Source organism: Rhodnius prolixus, unplaced genomic scaffold (genome assembly GCF_049639745.1).
Source record: "Rhodnius prolixus isolate KJV_2025 unplaced genomic scaffold, Rpr scaffold_1, whole genome shotgun sequence".
NCBI lineage: Eukaryota > Metazoa > Arthropoda > Insecta > Hemiptera > Reduviidae > Rhodnius > Rhodnius prolixus.
Window position 1 is genome coordinate 66,362,358 of NW_027411581.1, and position 20,624 is coordinate 66,382,981.

At 33.7% G+C, this 20,624-nt stretch overlaps 1 protein-coding gene across 6 annotated transcripts in view; it reads right to left on the bottom strand.

The window, feature by feature from the left end:
* Nucleotides 1–204: 204 nt before the first annotated feature.
* Nucleotides 205–20,624, bottom strand: part of LOC141446181 (uncharacterized) — a 158,064-nt gene continuing 137,644 nt past the window's right edge. For 4 of the 6 annotated variants that reach the window (XM_074112657.1, XM_074112656.1, XM_074112655.1 and 1 more), the window contains exons 30-33: nt 19,037–20,220; nt 18,777–18,897; nt 8,508–8,596; nt 205–7,054 (exon numbers count right to left, since the gene is read on the bottom strand). In XM_074112657.1, coding sequence (XP_073968758.1) covers nt 6,814–7,054; nt 8,508–8,596; nt 18,777–18,897; nt 19,037–20,220 — 1,635 coding nt within the window. In that variant the 3' untranslated portion in view covers nt 205–6,813. Of the gene's footprint in view, nt 7,055–8,507; nt 8,597–8,985; nt 9,046–18,776; nt 18,898–19,036; nt 20,221–20,624 lie in introns of all 6 variants that reach the window. The other 2 variants (XR_012453566.1, XM_074112654.1) reach the window with 2 other exon arrangements.

A 20,624-nucleotide genomic window follows, 5' to 3' on the forward strand; every position in this document is an offset into this window, starting at 1 on the left:
TGCAGAGAGATTTGAAGCGCATGCGCACAAAAATCGCAAGAATGTATACAATCAGAATTGAACCCCTTTGGAACTAGGCCATCTTCAAGGGTATTGAACATAAATTACGCTAACCAAATTATAGTGTACATGGATTTAATAATAATAATAAAAAATCACAACATACTTATTCAGGAATGAGGACATTTAATGAAACAATGTAAAAAATATGTGTATATTATTTTATTAAACAAACGGAACAAATCAATTACAAACATAATTTACATTAAAAAGATTGTGCCAAATATCGAAACAGCTGGACAACACACTTTTTACATAATAGAATTTTAACTTGATAAATAGAATATTATTGTTTGGTAAAAAAATTGATTTATTTTTATTTTTTTAAAATACTTAAATGAGATAAAAATCATCCAATCTGTACCCGTAAAAATGTAAACAGTACAATATTTATTGTGTAACGCCTTCTTGTACATGATTACCTAAAGTATATCAACATTCTCTGATAAGCTTATACAGCCCGCTCTGGCCGTACATTAAAAAACTTTATTTTTTTAAAAAATACAGTATTTTTAAGATAAATTACAAATCTGTACAAAAATAGAGTGTTGAAAGGCCCTTATTAGAGGAAAATAGTTTCAGCTATAAAGCCAGTGTACAAAATTGGGAAAAAAATATAACCTTAACCCAAATTTTTTTGCATTCCGAACTTCCGTCAAAGATTTTCGTGTACAAAATTAATTGAGAGTTTTATTTTAGGATTCTGAATATGTATAGAGAATTCAATTAGTTAAATTCAACTCATAATTTTTTTTTTATTATTGATTATCTCAATCAATCAATAGTGTTTAAATAATTTTTTTTTTTTTTTAGAAAATATTCAGTGATTACTGAAAATTTCTAAAAAAAAATGGCAACACTGTAATGATGCCAAGAATTTATATTTTTTTAAAAATTTACACGCACAAATACAAATATGTATAAATAGGAAAGACTAGGACAAAAAAAAATTGTAACAGTAAGTTGAGAAGTCCCCAGAGGAGACGTAAGATAGGATTTAAAATGTAAGTGAACGCAACCTTGAAATTTTGAAGCCTTATTATTTATAACCTCTTACCAAATTTGTTTATTTTTCGTATCGTGTTCATAGCCTGCCTTTTTTCATGCAGTGTTTATTAACACGTCATTGTTGTAGTGCCAAGCTAAAATGTGCACAGAATTTGAATGAGCTAAATTTCTTTTGAATACTTGGTGTCCCGCCTGGAGCAAACGCTCGTATAGGGCTTTGACCAACTAAGTAAAGGTTATGTGCCGGCATTGAGGTGATTCTCACAATTTTAAAAAACTTCTTCACCTTAAGAGTGAAATATGCCGAAATCTATTGAGGCAATCACATTCTCTCCCCGTCATTGCTTCTTTATTTTTAGTACAGACAAAAAAAAAAGTTATAAACGGGAGGGGGCCTCTAAAAAAAAAATTTGGTACTCCATTGGCTGCGCTCACAATTCTTTTGGAAACTTTCCAATTTATACTTGTTACAATAATTTTTTTAAATAGTTATTTCGCATCCATGGAAACCATTTTGTTTGTATCATGCAAATGGGCTGTGAAAATATACCCATTTCTTATTTGTTGTCTTCATTTTTTTTACAGAACAGGTTACGATTACAAAGTAAACTGTACAGGACCCAGTCTGTTTATCCACATTTATGTTACAGATGAATTGAAAATGATACAACTTGCTTTATCGATTTATCGAACAGCTACATTATTTAGTATTATCAATTATAATGATTAGATATTTTGGTAATTAATCCAGCTATTAGTAAAAATCTAGTTTATTTATTTTTATTTAAAATGAAAGCGTATCTCTAAAGACTACTGGTTTTAAATTTATTTTGCGCTTATTTTTTATAATAAAAAATAAAGTATAAAGTTAGGCGAATCAAATCATACTGGTGGCCTACATTCTACGGTGTTTTTTTTTAATGAACGAAGAGAATAACCGAATATCGATTTCATCCAGTTATTCCCACGTGGAGATATATCGCACTTTAAAAACTTATTTCCTATTACTTATTAACAACTTACCAACAACCAACTTCTGCTGCAAAAGAGGATCAGTTATAAAGAGAAAAAAATCTTTTCAATTCTGGACAGAGCATGCCAAAACTTTGGACGAAAGAAAATTGTAACAAAAAGTGCCCAAAAACTCCGCTTTAGATGTCCTCCTCTCACTTCTGAAGGTAGAAAATTGTATTGCTGTTGAAATATAGCTGTTAAATTTGGAAATCACGTTTCGACAGTACTAAAAATACAAGCGGAGCAGCAAAAAATTATGAAGTTTCTGGATCACTACGAAAGGTGGACGGCGGATTACACATTGGACTTTCCCGGCTTTGATGGAGTCTAGGTTGCTAGAATTAAGAACGTCAATAGGCTTATTAAGGAATGGCCAAGCAAAAAAAGGAGAAGTTGCTTCAGAAAAGAGACAACTCGAGATTCTCAAATCTATGGGGAAAGTTTTAGACAGTTTCTTAAGGCCCCTCAAGCAGACAATACTGAAAGGAGCCTTCAGGTCTCCTCTTAAGTATAAATATCTTCTCAATCAAGTCTAGATTAAGGACATAAACTTATAAGTATGACCATTTGAATATTCTGTTTGCAAAAAGGAGAAGTTGCTTCAGAAAAGAGACTCGAGATTCTCAAGTCCATGGGGAAAGTTTTAGACAGTTTCTTTGAGGCCCCTCAAGCAGACAATACTGAAAGGAGCCTTCATCAGGTCTCCTCTTAAGTACATATCTTCTCAATCAAGTCTAGATTAAGGACATAAAACTTAAAGTATGACCATTTGAATATTCTGTTTTGCAATAAACTACGAGCATATTCCCCAAGTAGTGAACTACCATTTCTCCTTACTTCTTCGACTGTACCTACAAATGTAACTATGCAACCTAATCGTTAACCTCACATTACAGCCACATTGAGCTGCAGATGCAGAACATTCTCCTACAGCCAGTGGTAAAAAAACTGTAGTTTAAGTAGAAATAGTAATCGTGAAGTGGATAAAATTCATGAAAATCTTTTTGCAGCTTCGATTTTCTAGCTTTAATCTTAAATACCCCACATTAAAAGTGTGCAGATAGGTCAAAACGATAAGGTTACCAGATTTTTTTTTTACCTGATATCCAGGGGGGATACCTGGCAGCTCCATGTATTCAGCATGATCGTATCGCTACTGTTGTCGTCTATTGGATAAGAGTTAAGTTTCACAAAGTGAATCCAATACTAGTGTTATTAATACTTGATAAAACATAATATTCTTGTTCTGATCCATTAAAGTCATTTTTGTATTTGTTTTTTTTTTTGTAATACGTCATTTCTTGTACTAAGTTTTGTAGCAAATTCTTCGACAAGTCACTTAGTGATGATAGGCAGTCAGGGAGAAATGTAAAAATTCGAGGACATACCGGGGACACACTTTTCAATCCGTGAGTGGGTGGGGGGGACAGAAGTATGAATTCGGGGACTCTCTCCCCCGGGAAAAACTGGGACGTCTGGTAACCTTACAGTACGAACATATTACTTGATCCTCCCCTGGCAAAGATCTTGGACAAGCAGATCATCAACAAATATTGGAATTTCCTTTCTTGTCAAAACACAAAAGATACAAAACGAAGAAACTTGCATATTCATCAGATTATTTTTGAGCAACTTATTAATAAAATACAAATTTTAATTCACGGCATATTTAAAAATTTACTTAATTCTAATTAAGATTTACAGTATTAATATTATATTTACAAAGTAACCTTTCCTTATAATTTTAGTATATACTTATTAAATATGATACCAAAGAAATGGCTAACTTCATTGCTAAAAACAATTAAAAATTAAGAAATCACAAACCTTATTCTCTTTTCTTCATATTATCTTTTAATTTATAACAAATATTTTATTAATATATTTTCTCATTATATTTTTAATATTTTATTTACAGAGTGCATATTGCGTTTATATTGCTTCCAGGTTTGATCTTATATTAACTAAATATTTCATCGCAAGTTTCATATATATAGAAACTGTGACTTCATGATTGTATAGTTTGTCAGCCTCGAGTTTGAGTATCACACCCAATAAATTAAAAAAAACAGAGCGCTTCTATTTATTTTCTAAAGCAAAAATAAAAACAACAAAATTAAACACCAGGCAGTTGCGCATGAAAAACACAATGTTGATCTTTAAAGATTCAACAATAAAAAGACTTCAGTAAATTTTATGGAACCAGTACGCGATCTATTGCTGTGAATCTGATGACAATTATTACTAAAATAATAATTACCTTAATATTTGCAGACAGGCAATACGATCCAGTTGTACAAAAATTACAACCATTAAAAATCAGCGAGCACTTTGATGAAGAGAGACGAGCAAAGATATTAAAATTATTGTACTACTTCTTTTATTTTAACTGGATCAGCTGTTAACTAAAAAATATCGCATTCAAAGTAACGTTGCCATAGTGACAACCGCGCGTCATCGATGACGTTAGCACTGCGTTCTGTATCATGAAAAAGCAGGACACTTTCACTTCTATACTACCATATTTGGGGCAAGCCAAACTATACTTCGACTTCCATAAAAAAAAAAAAAAACTTCAAATTGTGAATGATTGATATAGTAAAAGAACCAAGTAAAAGCAATCAGAAAAAAAAGTTGTGTAAGTATTATTATTATATCCACTAAATGTATTTGTTTATTTAAATTAAACAGGTTAAACCTGAGTTCTGCAACAACCTGGTACTTATTTGTATATAAACTTCTGTATATTGCAGGATTTTTTCTTCTTTTACACAAATTTTCATTATTTATTTCTTTAGATGTTTTTTTTTTTTACAATATTTTATTTATATACATAAATATGTGCAGTCTTGATTTAGTTTAATCATCTAGATCCTATTTACCGCCCCACACAATGTTCCCAATAATTCATTATTTACGAAAAAAAAGGCTTCATTTTATTTTATTATTTTTCCTTAAAAAAAGAAAAAAGAAAACTTCTTGATAAATTAAAATTAAAATGAAAAAATAAAGGGACGGACACGGATTGTTTAAATCTCAGCCAGAAAACCTATTCTTGTCTAGCCGCCATTTTTTTTATTTTTGTATTGCTTTTACATTTCTCCTCTTTTATAGGTGATTTCTTAGAAATATTCCAATTGTGGTTTAGCATATTTGCATTTTTAGATTATTAAGGGCGCTTAATTGCTGAAAAAACAAGAAACCCAAGAGGTTCGCTGAACAAACTGAACTTCGCGGCCAAGGCATATCCAGGTTAAAGCTTTGGTACTTGGAGCGCATTTTCATTCAGTGAAAATGTAGCTTACATTCGCTTAGCTGGGTTTCATCAAAGATTTCATTCATCGAAGCCACATCCAGTGACATTTTCTTACAGTATTTCACACATTAAAAACAAAAATAAAATCGTAGTGCAAGATGGAAGTCATTTTAAAAGTTGAAGCTAAAAGCTTTAACCACAATCATGGGAGAAGCCAAGGTGAAAAGTATGGGTATAGTGGCAAACAATAAACAGCAGTTTATTCCCTGTTATCCCAGAAATATATCTAAATAAATGGATAAATGAAGAAAAGCTAAAGAATGTGCAAAGGCTGAACTTGAATGCTTGGCATCCGCAGCCCGGGATAGCTGCTCTACGATTTCGGCAATATATCCTGTGACAGCAAAAGTGTTGCTAAAAAGTATGTAAAAAATGTATCCGGGTAGCCATAGATAGATCGATTAGACTAGGGCGGCCTCAAGGCCCCTTAGACCCCCTTTGGATCTATTGTGGCTGCCCTCACTCGTAAAGCTCACACCCTCCAGACCCGGGTAATTTTGATCCCGGGTAGCCATTGTAGTAATTAAAAATTTGGGCACTCAGCTGTTGTTCTTTCTTTTATTCTGTTTAAAAAAATGGTTCCGGGAGTTCCACATGCTTTTTGTTCGCTTCCAAAGCAGCATCATTTCACGAATCAATGAGGCGACCTACGAATGTGCCCTGTTTTTCTTTGTAAACTCACAATTATACCTGGAGTTGACTAGCAGTTTGCTGCTGTAGAACACCTAGAGTTACCACGGCTAACCCAAGTTTCCCATTGGATTTAGTCGTTGAGTAGATCAAGAACCTTCAAAGTCACACTGCGGGAGGAGTGTCGCCTTAAGCCTTTTTGGAATTCATTAACAAGTTCAGTGCAGCGATTCCTCAAAAAGAAATGCTTTCCAGCAACGGTTTTACAAAAACAATAATTTTGCTTCATTAAAAAACAAGTTAATTTATGATGAGGCATTTTGCGTCATCAGTTGTTTCAGTTGCTTGCTGAAAATCGATCTATCTTGTTTTTCTTTTTTGCAAACATTTTCATTTCAGGAAAAGTTCTAAGTAAATTAAAATGAAAATAAAATTTGCAAATAAATATATTACTAGTAAATGGTAATACCAAAATTGGCAAATTGCTCCATTCTGAGCAGTTCAATTCCTCCCTAACTTTTATGAACAGAATTTTATTCCCAAGACTAGAATTCTGCATGAACGTATTAACCACTTTCCAACGAATCACAAAACCTAGGCACCAATCTCCCTCCCAAAGTCATAATAACGTAACAGACCCCCGTTAGGTCTGTGGTTGTTAATGGCCGACTGGGAAATCATCATTACATCATTGAAGGCGTCTATGAATAAATTACTTACAAAAGGAGAAAAGCTAATAGTTTGCAATAAACTGAAAAAACAAAATCTGCTGTATTCTTTCCTTTTCAGTCCGTGTGACCAGCACCTCCAGTTAGTGGGACGTGACTCCAATCATGCAGGTGACCATCACTGACTGCAGCTCGTTGTCTGATCCACGATAGACGTTTACTGGTTCTATTGGTCGGCGGGGATGCCTCTCCAGAACCTCGGTGGTCGGCAATCAGACCACCAAGTAGCGGTCGTTCTGGACTTGGTGTGCGCTCGCCTCGGCTGCGCTTTAAACTTTGCTCCAAACGACGTAAGAATCTGTAAAACAACAAATTGAATTAAATTGCTATGGAAATATAAAAAGGAGGATTCAACTAATTATAAAATATTGAAATAGAAGTGTAGATTCTCATCATGAGATAGTATTTTCTTGAGTAGAAACATGTTTACATTTAAGATTAACCAGTTTAACCAGAATAACCAATCATCAGAGATCTGTTTCTACGAATAACGATAGATAACTGTTTTATCTTGGTTCATACAAGTTTACCCAAACTTGTAAGTATATAAATAAGTATTTTTTGCCAAACGATAACTGCCAAAAACTTGTAAAGACTTCTACGTACCAGTAAATCAGAAGTTCGGAGCACCAAACGTACTTCAACTTTTTTTAAGTTGATTGTTGAATTTTTGAACAGCTGAAATTTGAGGAACTCATTGTTTAGATTTTACGCTCTCATTACTTAAAAAATTATAGTAGAGTAGATACAAAATGTTGAATTATTAAAGATTTGCTATGGGACAATGTGCTGAACAAGTCCAGACGACAATGCAGTTTGTTACTAGCAGCCAGAGAATGCAGTTAGTTACAGAATGCAGTAAGTTACAGAATGCAGTTAGTTACAGAATACAGTTAGCTACTAGCAGCCAGAGAATGCAGTTAGTTACAGAATACAGTACTACTAGCAGCCAGAGAATGCAGTTAGTTACAGAATGCAGTTAGCTACTAGCAGCCAGAGAATGCAGTTAGTTACAGAATGCAGTAAGTTACAGAATGCAGTTAGTTACAGAATACAGTTAGCTACTAGCAGCCAGAGAATGCAGTTAGTTACAGAATACAGTACTACTAGCAGCCAGAGAATGCAGTTAGTTACAGAATGCAGTAAGTTACAGAATGCAGTTAGTTACAGAATACAGTTAGCTACTAGCAGCCAGAGAATGCAGTTAGTTACAGAATACAGTTAGCTACTAGCAGCCAGAGAATGCAGTTAGTTACAGAATACAGTTAGCTACTAGCAGCCAGAGAATGCAGTTAGTTACAGAATACAGTTAGCTACTAGCAGCCAGAGAATGCAGTTAGTTACAGATAGCAGTTAGTTACAAACGGTTGTATGAGGGTCTGTTTCAAAGCCCAGAGGACATATACAGTCTTGTTGTTCACGCCATTTTAATATTTTGTCCTAGAGTTTAATAGTTTTTCCTAGATTCTCTCTCACATTGCGTCATTCACAGCTTTTCTCTACCAATGGAACCAAATCTCCTTCGATAGAAAAACTATGACAGAAGAAATTTCTACAAACTGTAAAATCACCTGGCAAAGCCTAATAAAATTTAAAATAACCACGCTTCCACGCTACTACTAGCGACATGATAAATACTCGTACTTACATAGCTGAGGCAAAAAATCTGTATCTTAAGAAAAGTTTAAGAAGGTTAGGAATTTAAATTTAAATTGTGTACAAAAAAAAATAATGAAAACAGTTCTGATCACCTGATCTGATGACCAATCGCTCTCATTCTGCAGATCTTGCGTGGCGTTGTGATCTCTCTCGGTTCAGGCAACATTTTTGACATCAGATCCTTTACAACACAAAAAGAAAAGGAATAAAAAAAATAATCAGATTTTCCTGGAGAATGGCAAGTCAGTGTGTTAATCTAGAGGACAAGCCAACAATTTTACTCCATCATGCATCAACGTTAAAGTGGAATCATAGTCAGATAGATAGGAGTTAGAGAGTACAAAAGAAAGATGTAAACATGCTCTGAGGTGACTGATGCAAATTGATTTAGGAAAATGACTGAGCTGCTGTTACGCAAGTAGCAATATATTTCATTCCAAAATCTTAAAAGACTATAAAGGAAGAAGAAGAAGAAAAAGGATTACAAGAAATAAGTTGCGACAATGAAGTAATTAAAACTATTTAAGAATTCAACAAAATAAAAAATAAAAAATGATTGGGTGTTGAGACCTGATTGATTACATATTTCCTTGGTAGTGACGCCGTCCGTCATCGATTTACAACCGGAGGCTGGATCATGTAAAACAAAACCCACATGTAGCGGTGGCAACATGATATACGTAGAGAAAAAAGACTTTGGGGGTGGGCAGTATGAAGACAAGATATATTTTGCAACAAAGGTCCATTCTTAAGGAAACATATTTAGAATATTTTGAACCCTTGCTTAGAGCCAATCACTCAATCAAAGCAGTAATTCTCAAAAATTCTAAAAAAAACTTTAAATTGTTAGTTGCCTTCACAATACTATGTAAATTTTTGGTCATGAAAGTCAGATTTATTTTATTTTATTTTTTTAAATTCGTGAAAAAAAAAACATTGCCTGCCCCAGTACAGTAAAGTTACCAAGTGTGAAATTTCAAACAATTGACTTACATTAACCATAAATCCATAAATGATTTCAATTTGGAGGACAAAAAATGACAGTGATTAAATAGTTTATTATGTTTTACGTGAACGTAGTTAACATTCTCAAACATACTCGTACATACAATGAAGCAACATTCATACAATGAAGCGACATACATACAATGAAGCGACATACGTACGATGAAGCGACATACATACAATGAAGCGACATACATACGATGATGCGGCATACATACGATGAAGCGACATACATGCATAGAATGATGCGTTAAATTCGCCTATTTTTTCAGGCGGGGCTTAACGTCCAACTACCAAATTAGGTGACGTGGACTGAGGCGACTACCAAACATTCTTTTCTGTGAAATTTCTCATATTAACCATTAAATAAAAATCCAAGGCCTACGACCGGGGAATCGAACCCAGTAGCACAATACATACGATGATACATTATATGAAGCCACATAATTCGAATGAAAAAATTTATGTTCTTCAGTGCTAACTCAGCTCAGGCTTACTGAAATATACCAGCGCAGTGTCTCTAGTTATTTGCTAATTAATAGAACATCTTAGGCTATTAGTTATAGTCAGAGTTGGGCAAAATTTTAATCAATTAAAAAACAATTGAATTAAACCGAAATTTAACTTTAATCATGATTAAAATTGAAAAATATAAGCGGCCAAAATTAGTTGATTAAAATTAAATTCACTTTTAATTTAATCGGAATTTAATCAATTAAAATTTTTAATCATAACTAAAAATTAAGATTAAAATTAAATAATCAGAATTTTAATTGATTGAATTAAATTCCAAATTTAGTTTTAATCACTTTGGACGATTAAATTTTTTAATTTAATCAAAATTTGAGAGATTAAATTTTTAAAACCAAACATTGCCAATGGTTAAACGAGAATCGGACCAATGCATCCCAATACGTGGTTCACAGTGGGAGATATAGAACGGCCATAATTTTACAGAATTTCAAGACCCAAAAAATTTTCAACCCTTTATATCTTCTACCTTTTTAGATCTGTGCACAAAATAACTATAGTTTATAATTGAGAAAAACAAAGTGTACAAGAGAACAAAATTTCATACGAATACGTGGTTCACAGTGGGAGATATAAAACGGCCACAATTATACAGAATATCATGACCCAAAAATTTTTCTACCCTTTATATCTTCTAAAATTATAGATCTGTGCACAAAATAACTATAGATTATAATTGAGAAAAACAAAGTGTACAAGAGAACAAAATTCCATATCAATACGTGGTACACAGTGGGAGATATAGAACGGCCATATTTTTACAGAATTTCATGACCCAAAAAATTTTCAACCCTTTATATCTTCTACCTTTTTAGATCTGTGCACAAAATAACTATAGTTTTTAATTGAGAAAAACAAAGTGTATAAGAGAAAAAAATTCCATCCCAACACGTGGTTCACAGTGGGAGATATAGAACGGCCATAATTTTACAGAATTTCATGACCCAAAAAATTTTCAATCCTTTATATCTTCTACCTTTTTAGATCTGTGCACAAAATAACTATAGTTTATAATTGAGAAAAACAAAGTGTACAAGAGAACAAAATTCCATATCAATACGTGGTACACAGTGGGAGATATAGAACGGCCATAATTTTACAGAATTTCATGACCCAAATTTTTTTTAACCCTTTATATCGTCTACCTTTTTAGATCTGTGCACAAAATAACTATAGTTTTTAATTGAGAAAAACAAAGTGTACAAGAGAAAAAAATTCCATACCAATACGTGGTTCACAGTGGGAGATATAGAACGGCCATAATTTTACAGAAATTCATGACCCAAAAAATTTTCAACCCTTTATATCTTCTTCCTTTTTAGATCTGTGCACAAAATAACTATAGTTTATAATTGAGAAAAACAAAGTGTACAAGAGAACAAAATTCCATATCAATACGTGGTGCACAGTGGGAGATATAGAACGGCCATAATTTTACAGAAATTCATGACCCAAACAATTTTCAACCCTTTATATCTTCTTCCTTTTTAGATCTGTGCACAAAATAACTATAGTTTATAATTGAGAAAAACAAAGTGTACAAGAGAAAAAAATTCCATACCAATACGTGGTTCACAGTGGGAGATATAGAACGGCCATAATTTTACAGAAATTCATGACCCAAAAAATTTTCAATCCTTTATATCTTCTACCTTTTTAGATCTGTGCACAAAATAACTATAGTTTTTAATTGAGAAAAACAAAGTGTACAAGAGAACAAAATTCCATATCAATACGTGGTACACAGTGGGAGATATAGAACGGCCATAATTTTACAGAATTTCATGACCCAAATTTTTTTTAACCCTTTATATCTTCTACCTTTGTAGATCTGTGCACAAAATAACTATAGTTTTTAATTGAGAAAAACAAAGTGTATAAGAGAAAAAAATTCCATACCAATACGTGGTTCACAGTGGGAGATATAGAACGGCCATAATTTTACAGAATTTCATGACCCAAAAAATTTTCAACCCTTTATATCTTCTACCTTTTTAGATCTGTGCACAAAATAACTATAGTTTATAATTGAGAAAAACAAAGTGTACAAGAGAACAAAATTCCATATCAATACGTGGTACACAGTGGGAGATATAGAACGGCCATAATTTTACAGAAATTCATGACCCAAACAATTTTCAACCCTTTATATCTTCTTCCTTTTTAGATCTGTGCACAAAATAACTATAGTTTTTAATTGAGAAAAACAAAGTGTACAAGAGAACAAAATTCCATATCAATACGTGGTACACAGTGGGAGATATAGAACGGCCATAATTTTACAGAATTTCATGACCAAAATTTTTTTTAACCCTTTATATCTTCTACCTTTGTAGATCTGTGCACAAAATAACTATAGTTTTTAATTGAGAAAAACAAAGTGTATAAGAGAAAAAAATTCCATACCAATACGTGGTTCACAGTGGGAGATATAGAACGGCCATAATTTTACAGAATTTCATGACCCAAAAAATTTTCAACCCTTTATATCTTCTACCTTTTTAGATCTGTGCACAAAATAACTATAGTTTATAATTGAGAAAAACAAAGTGTACAAGAGAACAAAATTCCATATCAATACGTGGTACACAGTGGGAGATATAGAACGGCCATAATTTTACAGAAATTCATGACCCAAAAAATTTTCTACCCTTTATATCTTCTACCTTTTTAGATCTGTGCACAAAATAACTATAGATTATAATTGAGAAAAACAAAGTGTACAAGAGAACAAAATTTCATACGAATACGTGGTTCACGGTAAGAGATATAGAACGGCCATAATTTTACAGAATTTCATGACCCAAAAAATTTTCAACCCTTTATATCTTCTACATTTATAGATCTGTGCACAAAATAACTATAGTTTTTAATTGAGAAAAACAAAGTGTATAAGAGAAAAAAATTCCATACCAATACGTGGTTCACAGTGGGAGATATAGAACGGCCACAATTTTACAGAAATTCATGACCCAAAAAATTTTCAATTCTTTATATCTTCTACCTTTTTAGATCTGTGCACAAAATAACTATAGTTTATAATTGAGAAAAACAAAGTGTACAAGATAACAAAATTTCATACGAATACGTGGTTCACAGTGGGAGATATAAAACGGCCACAATTATACAGAATATCATGACCCAAAAATTTTTCTACCCTTTATATCTTCTAAAATTATAGATCTGTGCACAAAATAACTATAGATTATAATTGAGAAAAACAAAGTGTACAAGAGAACAACATTCCATATCAATACGTGGTACACAGTGGGAGATATAGAATGGCCATATTTTTACAGAATTTCATGACCCAAAAAATTTTCAACCCTTTATATCTTCTACATTTATAGATCTGTGCACAAAATAACTATAGTTTTTAATTGAGAAAAACAAAGTGTATAAGAGAAAAAAATTCCATCCCAGTACGTGGTTCACAGTGGGAGATATAGAACGGCCATAATTTTACAGAATTTCATGACCCAAAAAATTTTCAACCCTTTATCTCTTCTACATTTATAGATCTGGGCACAAAATAACTATAGCTTTTAATTGAGAAAAACAAAGTGTACAAGAGAACAAAATTCCATATCAATACGTGGTACACAGTGGGAGATATAGAACGGCCATAATTTTACAGAATTTTATGACCCAAAAAATTTTCAACCCTTTATATCTCCTACCTTTTCAGATCTGTGCACAAAATAACTATAGTTTTTAATTGAGAAAAACAAAGTGTATAAGAGAAAAAAATTCCATACCAATACGTGGTTCACAGTGGGAGATATAGAACGGCCATAATTTTACAGAATTTCATGACCCAAAAAATTTTCAACCCTTTATATCTTCTAAAATTATAGATCTGTGCACAAAATAACTATAGATTATAATTGAGAAAAACAAAGTGTACAAGAGAACAAAATTTCATACGAATACGTGGTTCACGGTAAGAGATATAGAACGGCCATAATTTTACAGAATTTCATGACCCAAAAAATTTTCAACCCATTATATCTTCTACCTTTTTAGATCTCTGCACAAAATAATAATAGTTTATAATTGAGAAAAACAAAGTGTACAAGAGAACATAATTTCATACGAATACGTGGTTCACAGTGGGAGATATAGAACGGCCATAATTTTACAGAATTTCATGACCCAAAAAATTTTCAACCCTTTATATCTTCTACATTTATAGATCTGTGCACAAAATAACTATAGTTTTTAATTGAGAAAAACAAAGTGTATAAGAGAAAAAAAATCCATACCAATACGTGGTTCACAGTGGGAGATATAGAACGGCCATAATTTTACAGAATTTCATGACCCAAAAAATTTTCAACCCTTTATATCTTCTACCTTTGTAGATCTGTGCACAAAATAACTATAGTTTTTAATTGAGAAAAACAAAGTGTATAAGAGAAAAAAATTCCATACCAATACGTGGTTCACAGTGGGAGATATAGAACGGCCATAATTTTACAGAATTTCATGACCCAAAAAATTTTCAACCCTTTATATCTTCTACCTTTTTAGATCTGTGCACAAAATAACTATAGTTTATAATTGAGAAAAACAAAGTGTACAAGATAACAAAATTTCATACGAATACGTGGTTCACAGTGGGAGATATAAAACGGCCACAATTTTACAGAATGTCATGACCCAAAAAATTTTCTACCCTTTATATCTTCTAAAATTATAGATCTGTGCACAAAATAACTATAGATTATAATTGAGAAAAACAAAGTGTACAAGAGAACAAAATTCCATATCAATACGTGGGACACAGTGGGAGATATAGAATGGCCATATTTTTAGAGAATTTCATGACCCAAAAAATTTTCAACCCTTTATATCTTCTACCTTTTTAGATCTGTGCACAAAATAACAATAGTTTATAATTAAGAAAAACAAAGTGTACAAGAGAACATAATTTCATACGAATACGTGGTTCACAGTGGGAGATATAGAACGGCCATAATTTTACAGAATTTCATGACCCAAAAAATTTTCAACCCTTTATATCTTCTAAAATTATAGATGTGTGCACAAAATAACTATAGTTTATAATTGAGAAAAACAAAGTGTATAAGAGAACAAAATTCTATATCAATACGTGGTTCACAGTGAGAGATATAGAACGGCAACAATTTTACAGAATTTCATGACCCAAAACATTTTCAATTGTTTATATTTTCTACCTTTTTAGATCTGTGCACAAAATAACTATAGTTTATAATTGAGAAAAACAAAGTGTACAAGATAACAAAATTTCATACGAATACGTGGTTCACAGTGGGAGATATAAAACGGCCACAATTTTACAGAATGTCATGACCCAAAAAATTTTCTACCCTTTATATCTTCTAAAATTATAGATCTGTGCACAAAATAACTATAGATTATAATTGAGAAAAACAAAGTGTACAAGAGAACAAAATTCCATATCAATACGTGGGACACAGTGGGAGATATAGAATGGCCATATTTTTAGAGAATTTCATGACCCAAAAAATTTTCAACCCTTTATATCTTCTACCTTTTTAGATCTGTGCACAAAATAACAATAGTTTATAATTAAGAAAAACAAAGTGTACAAGAGAACATAATTTCATACGAATACGTGGTTCACAGTGGGAGATATAGAACGGCCATAATTTTACAGAATTTCATGACCCAAAACATTTTCAACCCTTTATATCTTCTAAAATTATAGATCTGTGCACAAAATAACTATAGTTTATAATTGAGAAAAACAAAGTGTATAAGAGAAAAAAATTCCATACCAATACGTGGTTCACAGTGGGAGATATAGAACGACCATAATTTTACAGAATTTCATGACCCAAAAAATTTTCAACCCTTTATATCTTCTACCTTTTTAGATCTGTGCACAAAATAACTATAGTTTATAATTGAGAAAAACAAAGTGTAGAAGAGAACAAAATTCCATATCAATACGTGGTACACAGTGGGAGATAAAACGACCATAATTTTACAGAATTTCATGACCCAAAAATTTTTCAACCCTTTATATCTTCTACCTTTTTAGATCTGTGCACAAAATAACTATAGTTTATAATTGAGAAAAACAATGTGTACAAGAGAACAAAATTCCATACCAATACGTGGTTCACAGTGGGAGATATAGAACGGCCATAATTTTACAGAATTTCATGACTCAAAACATTTTCAACCTTTTATATCTGTGGTTCTTAACCTTTTCATAGACGCGGAACACAATTATATGTATCGTATATATTTTTCTCGCGGAACACTAACATTAAATAATTTGAAATTCGGTATTTAGCAAGAACTTAAAATTAAATTCAAATTAAAAAAAAGGAACAATTTTTTGCTTTCGTATCTTTCCTAAGTTTCTAAATTTCAGTACATTTAAAATTGAAATTTCGCGGAACACCGGTTAAGAACCGCTGGTCTAGAGACTCGTGAAGAAGTCCAAGTATACAAAAATTAACCGAAAAGTATTTATTGAAGACGCTCAGAAAAATGGCCTCGCCAAAACGTGGTTCGAACCATTGGTTGAAAAGCCATAAAAGTGGATGATTAAATTAGTTTTATTAACGATTGAAATTGAACTAATTCGGTGATTAAAATTAAAGTTCAATTTAATTCTCAGATTTAATCATAATTTTTTTAGTTTGATTAAATTAGTTTGATTAACGATTAAATCTGAAATTTAATTGATTAAATAATTGTCATATGATTAAAATTACGATTAAATTCGCCGATTAAATTCTGATTAAAATTAAAAATAAATTCAATCAATTAAAAAATTTAATCAATTAAATTTAGAATTTAATTTTTTTTTTAATCAGTGCCCAACTCTGGTTATAGTGTGGATGCAAGTTCTAAAGAGAAATCCTTCAGAACAGATTCGCCGGACCGCAATGGTTTTCCTAGGAGCGTAAATATCACTGGGCCTCTGTCCCGAAATAGAAAATGGAAGCCACAAAAGATTTTTTTCCACTTCTTGGGAAAAAAAGAAAATCCATCATTATTACTAAAAATAGGACTTTTTAACAAAATTGTTTTTCCAAGAAACCATCATATAGGAGAGTCGGGCCATCCCGAATTGGTCCAAATATTCTTCTTAAAATGTTTCTCTCAAAAATCAGGAGGTCTTTTCCATCTGTTTTAGAAAAAACCCCACGTTTCCGAACCATAAGTTATAATAACTGGGCGAATTAGTGTCTTGTAGAGGATGATTTTAGTCTCCCTAGATATCAGCCTGCTTTTCATCTGCTTGGCGAGTCCAAAGTAGCATCGATTCGCGCTTTGTTGTTCTACTTTTAATCTTTGCTGATATTTCATTCCCTTGGGTAACCACGGGGATCCGAGGTACTTAAAGTGGTCAACCCTCTCGAATTTATAGGAACCCACCGTTATATCGGTGCCACCACCGCCTGTACCATCTCCACCAGCCCGCATACACTTTGACTTGACTTGGTTGACAACTAGGCCTAATTTCTTTGCAGTTTCATGTAATTATAAGAATACTTCTTTCACCCCTTCGAGAGATCTCCCGATTATGTCGACGTAGAATCAAGAGATTAATGGAGAAAAAAGACAGTGGGAGACTATAATATTCTACCCATGATTACCATATGATTAAATATCATCTAACTCACATCTCTACCGGAAATCCGGTAAATTCAATTTTAAACATTTCACATAATCACAACACTTCCCTCTTTCAATAAAAACAAAACAAAAACAAAAAAAAAGATTTGTGCCAACATCCAGTACTGCCACCACATTTAAAGTTTAAAGATTTAAAAATAATGGTTGAAAACGGTTTACATAAAAGAATTGGGGAAATTAACTACACAGATGGTCACAAGAGCTAAATGGAAAGGAAGTTGATTCTATAGCTCATTAGCCTCAGTAAAAAAATAAACCCAAGGACTGATTCAGAATCGGAGACTCCATTTTGTTTTACTTTTTTCTTTTTTGACGCTTCACTCCCTGCGCCACCCCATACAATGGCGTTACTGATAAATCTTATGGTAATAGGCAATATAACAATACCATATTGTGGGAAGGGATTAGCTATGCGGTTAGCGTATTGGATTCCTACGCGGAGGTCCCGGGTTCGAATCCAGCAGCTGACCCTTAGATTTTCTCTTCCTAGGAGCTTCTTACAGCTCACTGTCCGGTGATGGACAGTGTTTCTGTAACGAGAGGACACTGTCCGGAGGCCGTCAGTGCACTGAAAAAAAGCTCCGGGCGCCAATACAATAACCTTAGAAGTGGACGCGCCTTAAATCATTAAAAAAAAAACAAAAACAAAAATTATGGAAAATATAATGTTCTTTTCATTGGTATGATTAAATTTTACTACAGCTTTAAGCCCTTTGGATTTTACGTCATTATAGGTTAAAAAAAAAAGTGACGCAATAAACAGAAGAAAATCAGTCGATGGTTTACTGTTCGTATTGGTCACAAATGAGCAGTAGAATCACAAACCTTTCGGTAGGGCGGTTATTTCAATCTGATACTACCTGTCTGTGAAACTAACTTGAAAGGGGTAGTACAGAAAAACAAAGTTTAAAATGAACTTCAGTGTGCTTGCACAATCTTGGCATCTTTTCCATCCTCCCATTATCAACATGGAGGTACCCAGGCAAACTTAGATCCTAAAACTGCAAAATGTGCGAAATAATGCAACCACGCTGAAGCTCCTCTACCAGTGACTTGTCAACAACACTAATGGTGAACAAATGTTTCCACAGAATAACAATAATATCAAACAATAAGAGTTATTAATCTAGTTCTAGTTGGTAGATTGACTGATTACTTACTTCGTGGTCGTTAGCAGAACCATCGTGACAGTCTTCCTTATTCTGCGCCCAATGGCCGTCAGTGCGCGCGTGTAATCGTTCTGTTATCTTGTCTGCTCCGTTCAAGCACAAAGTCACATCTCTGTTGGATAGAGAATATGAATCAAGGACACTGGTCAATATATTCATCTCAGTATGACTACTTTAAATGCCATGTGATTAAAAAAAATGCAAAACCCGGAGATTTTTTTTTTGAAAATAAATGAATAATTAAGTCAAACCTGATGGAATTTAAACTTTCCGCAGAGGAAGAGGAAGTGGAAGAGACAGGCGGTGGCCTGGCTCGTCTCTTGGGGCTGGGCTTACCGCTCCTCTGGGTCGTTCCTTTGTTTCCACCACCACCACAGGCTGTCTCTACAACTTTGCCAGGCACCTCTAGCAGAACTTGGGATAGTTTGGTGGGCGATTTAGAACGCCGTCTCTCTTTTCTTCTACCAGAATGACGTTTCGATTTACAACAATCCGAGCTAGCACAATCGTACAGTCCGTCTGAATCAGTTAGACGACCATAAAACATGGGAGAAAATCTGGAAATTCCTGTTTTATCGCTAAGTGGACTCTCACTTCTGGAGCTGACCGGACTGGTATGTTTGTCACCACAGTGAGGTTCGCCGTCAACTAATATCGAGGGTAACTGTAGTACCACTTTACACTTTTTGTCACCATTGTCCCTGTAATAATCTAACCCAGCTTCTACGCTCCCGCAGTGCTTCACTCTACTCTTGCCGGACTTATAATGTTCCAGGCCCGTATCAAAACTAGAACAGTGCTTTACACCAGATTTACACTCCATGAAAATTTCCAATTCTTTAGCACTCTTCAATTCCCCCTCTTCAATTTTCTCTTCAAGTTGATCAGTTCCAAAGCCTTCATCATTGGATTCCAGTTGTAAATCGTCGGACAGTTCATTATCTTCCGATGGAGCACGTAGCAAGGGAGATGGACGACGTGCTATATGATGATCTTCAACATCGGTTGGACACAGTGGATTATTTGAACCACAACGCGAAGGTCCAGGACTTGCCATAGAACTGTAACCAGAGGAACTAAGATTTGATTCGGAAGTAGTTCTATCGCCGCGGGAGCACATGGAAAAAGGGCTCAAGTAGCACATTCCGGACTGATGGGCACCGGCTTTAGTTGCAGGTGAATCTGCGGAGTCGCTTTCGCCCTCGGTCATGGAACAGGTGACGGTGATGAGTGGGGGCGGACAGGGTAGGTCCAGAGAGTTGGGCTTGTCCAGATCTTTCAGTAGAGGCCGGTGTCTGGGCGGCTGTTTGGGTGGCGGCGAGCCCGGCGGTCCCATCGAGATCTTCTCCGGAGAGGCTTGCTCTATGCGCACCTCCGGGATCACCGGCGCAAAGGATCGCTCATCTCTTCCCAACTCCAAACCCCCGAAGTTCTGCTGGAAAAAAATAAGGCAAGTGATAATCTCCTTCAGAGCAAATAAAATTACCGTTCTGCAGTCTGTTGTAGAATTAGATGCAATTTTCCTTACAAAATTCTGAAATCAAATTTTCACTAGTAATGCATGTTTTGTAAACCAATTTTAATAAAAGAAATTCTTTTAGTCAGACATGTGGAAGGCGTTTTATATTCTGATTTTACTTTCACAAGTTAATTCGTTTTAAAAATTCCGCAACGGAAGAAAATAGAGGAGGTAGAACCTTGATACTCACTAATGGTACCACTCTTTTTTCGAAAATGGCAATTGATTTACTTTTAACAATGAGTACACACTATATTAGACCTTACATATTACTTTGAGAGCATCAGATGTCTAACCTACATTCCAAGTTGAAAAGGAAT